The sequence below is a fragment of the Castanea sativa genome, chromosome 12, assembly GCF_040712315.1.
Source record: "Castanea sativa cultivar Marrone di Chiusa Pesio chromosome 12, ASM4071231v1".
Lineage (NCBI taxonomy): Eukaryota > Viridiplantae > Streptophyta > Magnoliopsida > Fagales > Fagaceae > Castanea > Castanea sativa.
Genome location: NC_134024.1, coordinates 13,313,205 through 13,319,403, shown reverse-complemented (window position 1 = coordinate 13,319,403; position 6,199 = coordinate 13,313,205). Strand labels below are relative to the sequence as shown.

Genomic DNA, 6,199 nt, shown 5'->3' with positions numbered 1-6,199 from the left:
TTGGGCTTTTGTTGCTGTTTTGTCAAGTGCAGCCTTTGTTTATTGTTTGGATAGGCTTTGTCATCATACCGAAAGCCTTTGGGTGCCATCTCAAGAGCCCATAGTCGAGTTTTGGTTTGGCTTCCCAACATTTTAGATAGAAGCATCAATTTCCTCCTTGACACAAGTTTAAGAAAGATATATACAAGAGCTATTCTTCTCGGACCTTGCCGAGGAAGAGTTATTTTGCATAAAACTTGTCTACCTAGGGTTTTCTTGTTATCTGAATCCACTATAATTGTTATCCAACTTGTTAGAGCATAGTTTCTAATTCACTCTCTTTAAATTCATTGTGTTGGGCTCGTTGGGCTTAATCCCATTACCTTTTTGGGCTTAGGATCCAGCCCGTGCCCTTACAACTACTATTACCCATTTTTTCCTTAGTGGCGCATTCATTAATCATTGACCTAGTTTGTGTAACAAAATAGATTTTGTTATCATGAAAAACAAAGTTTGCATAACTCATAGTTAATCAAAGTTAGGTGAAATATCCTCCTCACACTCGTTTACATTCACTATTTTACACAAATATTCCTATTTTTAAAGCCCAAAAAAAAAAAAAAAAGTTCTACATTTAAAGCACGAAAGTGTACATTAAAAAATGGATAAAAGCAAAAAGAGAAAAAGTTTGAGAGTATCATTGCCCTCAAAATTGTCTTGGAAAAAGTGTTCAATACGAATGTATAAAAATTGTGGTGAATTCAATGCAATTGGTGTATTACACATTTCTCTGACCTAATTTAAATGAAATTATTTAATATCAGAGCAAATCCCTTTCATTTTACGTAAGAGTGGATTCCATATGAGGGAAAATTCCTCTCCCACAAGGATTGATCTTTAGTCAGTTTCCTAAATGACTTGCCAATATTCAAAGCTACGGGTACAATTATAGTCAATTAGTTCATTGATGGATGCCTACTTTGTTGCAGAAATTACATAATATCAGCCATTAAGTCTCTATCGGAAGGTTCCTCCCTCAGCCATGATGAAAATCCTTAATTTGTATCACGTTTAGGTCAATAAGAGTCGTGTATACTTCTCCTTCTCCTTCTCCTTCTCCTTCTCTTTCTCCTTTTTTTTTTTTTTTTTTTGTTGAGAGATTTTATTTTATTTTTTAAAATTACCCATTATAATTTATAACTACCCGTAAACTTTATGAACTTGAATTAAGGTAATATAATAAGTTTTCCTATCTCGTAAAAATTGGTCTTACATATGAGCCTATAGTTAGTTTATTCACTTTATTATTATTAACTATGAGGGAGAAAAGAGTGTTACTTCAAGTAATAATTCATACTATTTTAGTATTTTCCAACTTGATATAATTTCTGTCCAGAAGAGAAGAAAGCTGAAGGAATTTAGGAACTTTGAAAATTAAACTTGAATGTCTTGGGTGTTCTAGTTATTCAATTGGATTTTTCAAAGTGTTTGTTTTAATTTATATGAAGACCGTTAAAATCCCTTCCTGGTTGCTAAAATTATTAGTCTTTGTTTTTATTGGTTGGAACAATGGATATTATTTTAATCAAATTGACTTACTAACATTTTTAATCAGAACTCTACTAATAATATCCAGATTCACATTGAATAAAGAGGAAAGAGATATGAAAATATATAATATAAATGGCAGTGACGTGAGCTGAAAAAGAAAAATTCCAACCCTTTTTGGTTTTGTTGGGCAAAGAAAGTAAGGGCTGCTTTCGTTAATTTAATATCTATACTCACTTTGTAAAAGGTAACATTGAAGAAAACCCAATAAGGCATGGATGGGGAGGTTTCTATATAGAGAGATTGGAACCACACACTCCATGGCAGCCGAGCTTTGGGCCCTTTTCAAGATGGTCTCACTCTTTGCAAGCAAACTAAAACATACAAAAAGCTCATTGTAGAGATTGATGTTAAAAGCTGTTGTTATTTTATCTCAAATTCAATTCTCTGAACCTTCTCATTCATACAATGTTTATATCAATCATACTTACCGCAAAAAGAATCATTGTGTAGATCTTTTGGTTAAGGAAAGAGATTTTATTAATGATTCTTGTTTTGTATTGTAATCCTCCTTCCTGTATTTTGTTACACCTTTTGGCCGATACTTGAAATTTGTTTGATTCTTAATATATTTCCCATTTTCGAAAACTTGAGAGAAAGAGAGAGTTGAAAACACACACACACACAAAAAAAAAAAACAACAACAACAACAACAACAACAAACCAAGGCTTCGGCCTTAGAGCCTTAAATATAGTTTTGTCCGGATCTATGTTCTTTCATGGTCACGATCGGGCCAAAAATTACAAAATCTTTCCTGAACCATAACTTGGCTATTTCTTTCTCATCCAAACAAAAACATTCCCAAACAGTCCCCCATAATAGGAACAAATTTAATCCATTAGTAGGATTTTACAACCACTTATTTGTTTGGAATACATACCATTACCAATTGTTCATTGCTAATATTATCCGGAAAAGGAAAAATAAAAAGTGTGTATCCAGCAATGGAAAATGACTTCTTTGTTCTTCGTTGCGTATTCTCTCAAAAAAAGGACAAAGAAACTAAAATATCGTCCAGCTTATCAAGGTTGTAAAGATCAGAAAGGGAAGAAAGAACAAAAGAGAGCTCAACGACAAAAATACAAGCTAAACGACAGAAAGTAATACTCATTTAGCTGAACTAGAATAAGTAGTTTAGGGAATTAATTATCTTAGCCTGTAAACACACGCGTATAAGTTGGTAAGTTAGTTTTATTCTGTTTTGGTATAAAGCCTCAATCTTTTAGCCTGTAAACACACGCGTATAAGTTGGTAAGTTAGTTTTATTCTGTTTTGGTATAAAGCCTCAATCTTTTACAGATTTATTGATTGATTCAAAATACAGAGAAATTCTTCAATTCTTTTCTCTCTATCACTCTTCTCTGCGAACTATCTGTTCTACTTCATTCTTGATCAGTGCTTTCTTATACAGCTAAAGGGTAAAAAATACAAATAAGGCATGCATAGCAGCAATTCCAATTTCTCACTCATTTCCCAAAGATTGTCAGCATCACTCATATACTAAAGTCTAATGGAGCAGAATTTTGAAATTCCAGCACCCCATCAAAAGTGACAAGCATGCTAATTAGGTCCTAAACTTGTAAAAACTGATTCTGATACAAAAAAGCATCATATACACTTCCCAAGCATTGAACTTCGCAAATGAAACCATTATGTCATTACATTCCTGCCTTATACATGTCCACACAAATGATAATGCACATCTGAGACTTGAAAGTGCAAAAATATGTTAGTGACAAAAAGCTGACAAGCAGCAGCTTCATCAGGATCATCATGTAAGCATCAGTATGACTCATCAAACAGTAATAACCTTCTAATCACTAAGCCACAAAGAGTGCGGCTCTTACTAAGAGTACATTGAAATCCATTTAGAAGAAAACATGTTGTGCAATGATTATTGCTTAAGTACAGAGACTGAATAAGCACATTTTTAAAAGAGCATCTGCAATATATTATGACCATGAATCTCATAAGTCACATAAATGTAATAGTTCTTACAATAGTGGTGATGTCCCATTATAAAAACACTATAAATAGCTTATTTGCAAGAAGCCAAAAAACAGCTTATTTATGTATATGTTAATAGCTGTTTATAGCGTTTGCAAGAAGCCAAAAAACCTGAATTCAACAGGTGTATATGTTAATAGCTGCAAAATAGTGGTAATTACAATCGCTGTAATGGTGAATTTTGCACAAGTCCATTTGAGAAACGGCGATGCGAGGAACAAAATTTACCTTATAGCTTTTAGATTCATAACAAAGATTAACAGGAAAAGACAGAATATGATGCCAGCGTGAATAACATGTTGGGTAAGGCCAGCAAATTGAATTAGACCCTAAGGCAGTATACATATTTTAAACTCTGAATGATGACAATAAATATATCCTAGCAATCATGGTAAGAGTAGTTTTTTTTTTTTTTTTTTTTTGGTTGATAATAAACAGAAAATGACAGAATATGATGCCAATGTGAGTAACATGCTGGGTAAGTCCAGCAACCCATGTTGAATTAGACCATCAGTTTGCTTAATATGAGTCATATGACAATGACATAGAAGGTGTTCTTTACCAGAAATATTGGCTAATGATATCCTATTAAATGCTCTCTCTTTTTTCTTTTCATTTTTTCCCCAGGTTAGAAAGCATTAATGAAAGCAAAATTACCCTGGCTATACGCATGAATATGTCTCTAGCTGGTCATGACTAAATGACTGATGCGCAAGACAGTAATGTAACGATAACATTTTAGGATGGAAAATTAACTGCAGAATCATTTAACCTCACTTCGCTATAAATATAAAATGCTAAGCTGGACTGATGAGTCGAAGAATAAAAGTACCAAATAAGTATTTGTAGCTTCCAAATTGCAGACATATGCATAAAGAAGAAACCCGTTACAAAAACAACACTCTTCAATAATTAAAAAAAAACAATAAACCAAAATGAGAAGAAATTTAAGTCGTCAAGACACATACAAAATGCCACGACGATACAACACAAGGCTTCCTGAAGTGAAAATAGCCCAAACAAAGACAACCCACCAAGCCAAAAACAAAGCTACTTCCCTAACAAAAACAGAACAAGGCAGTAGACTACATACAGATTCAATGTTTTGAAAGGAGCTGCTGTCAATCTGAGATAAGCCAACAAAGAGAAGTACCAAGATCGGAGGTGTAAAGAGCTGCACAACTACAAGACATATGTAGTGGTTATGCAGAAAAACCTTTGCCCTGCTAAAATCCAAATCCGGGACCTTGCTAGCATGCAGTCGTTGATACCAAGATAACAATGCCTCATTCAAATACATTTGCAAGTTTGGTCGTAAAGCCATGATTTGCAATAAACCCGAAAGCAACAAGCACCAAAGCCTAAGCTTAATAAAATCTGAACAGGACATACCCACATTTCCAACCAACCTCTCAGCATCCCCATTTTCACTAACCACACGCGCTCCATTACCATCATCATTGTTCTTGTTAACAAGAATTTCAGAAAACGGATTAATCCAAAGCAATGCAGTGAACATAATCAACATACTATTGGCATAAAGAATCATTCTAGCCAACCATCCACAATAAATCATCGGCAAATTGCTTCGAAGTTGATCGGTTCCAATCCAAAACGCCCTTGCATTTTTCAACCCCGGCATAAACAGAAAACCCGAAAGGCAGCCCATTAAAACAGCAACAATAAACCTCTCAAACCCACCAATTAATCCAAAATTGAAATCCAAAAACAATGGAACAATCTCAAAGCAAATCACAAGCCCTACCAAAAACCCCGCAGCCCCAACAAGCACACTCAGTTGCTTCTCAGACCTCCTAGACGCAGATTTCTCAAACGAAACCTTAGCAAGCGAAATAAACAACTTTAAAACACCCATTAATCCCAACAGCACAGGAACAAAAACCCCATTTTCCAAAAGCCCAGAAGAGCTCTCACCAAAGTAAAATTGAAGCAATAAGCAAGATAGAGAAACGAATGAGAGAGTGAAAGCAGTGTTATACTCATCGAAATAGAGGCGGGATTGAACGTGATTGTTGTCGAGCTTTAGCCTGAAGATCTGGGCATTGTTTTCATCGAACTCAAACTTGTCCTTGTCCTTGGACTTTGACTTAACCCTCTTCCTGAGCTCACTACTAACATTGTTGTTGTTGCTGTTGGGTTCTGAGGAATCGGGTCTTCTAATGGCGGCTCGGGCACCATTTTGACTGGTGTTGTCGGGTTGGATATAGGTGTGGAGGCCATAGAGGAAAAAAGATGGGATTTTGAAGAAAAGGAATAGGAAAGTGAGGGAGAGAGAGAGAGTGGCGTGGAGGATTGGGTTCTTGTAAGTTTGGAGGAATTGGAGCAACATGGTTTTTACTTTTTTGTTCAAGGTTTTGGGAGTTTTTGGTTTAGAAAGGGACAAATGGGGGTTTATTTGATTTGAGGTTTGAGATGAGATCTCAAAGGTTTTGACATGAAACTGGTTCCAAGATCTCTGGGTTGTTGAGATTTGAGAATCGAATCGATCGCCTGCATGCTTGCTTGGGCTTTGGTTTTTTCTTTTGGTGGAGGCTTTTTGGTTGATTCTATGTTGTTTTTTTTCTTTTTTTTTTTCCTCAACTT

The 6,199-nt window shown here is 35.1% G+C and overlaps 1 protein-coding gene across 1 annotated transcript; it reads right to left on the bottom strand.

Moving 5' to 3' along the window:
* Positions 1 to 4,410: 4,410 nt before the first annotated feature.
* Positions 4,411 to 6,199, bottom strand: LOC142618686 (uncharacterized). Its single transcript, XM_075791673.1, has one exon. It carries the CDS (start codon positions 5,943 to 5,945, stop codon positions 4,551 to 4,553), a length of 1,395 nt encoding a protein of 464 aa, XP_075647788.1. The 5' UTR covers positions 5,946 to 6,199; the 3' UTR covers positions 4,411 to 4,550.

Bases quoted from the DNA above. Each gene is read 5' to 3' on its own strand.
- LOC142618686 (XM_075791673.1), bottom strand. From the start codon at position 5,945: ATGTTGCTCCAATTCCTCCAAACTTACAAGAACCCAATCCTCCACGCC.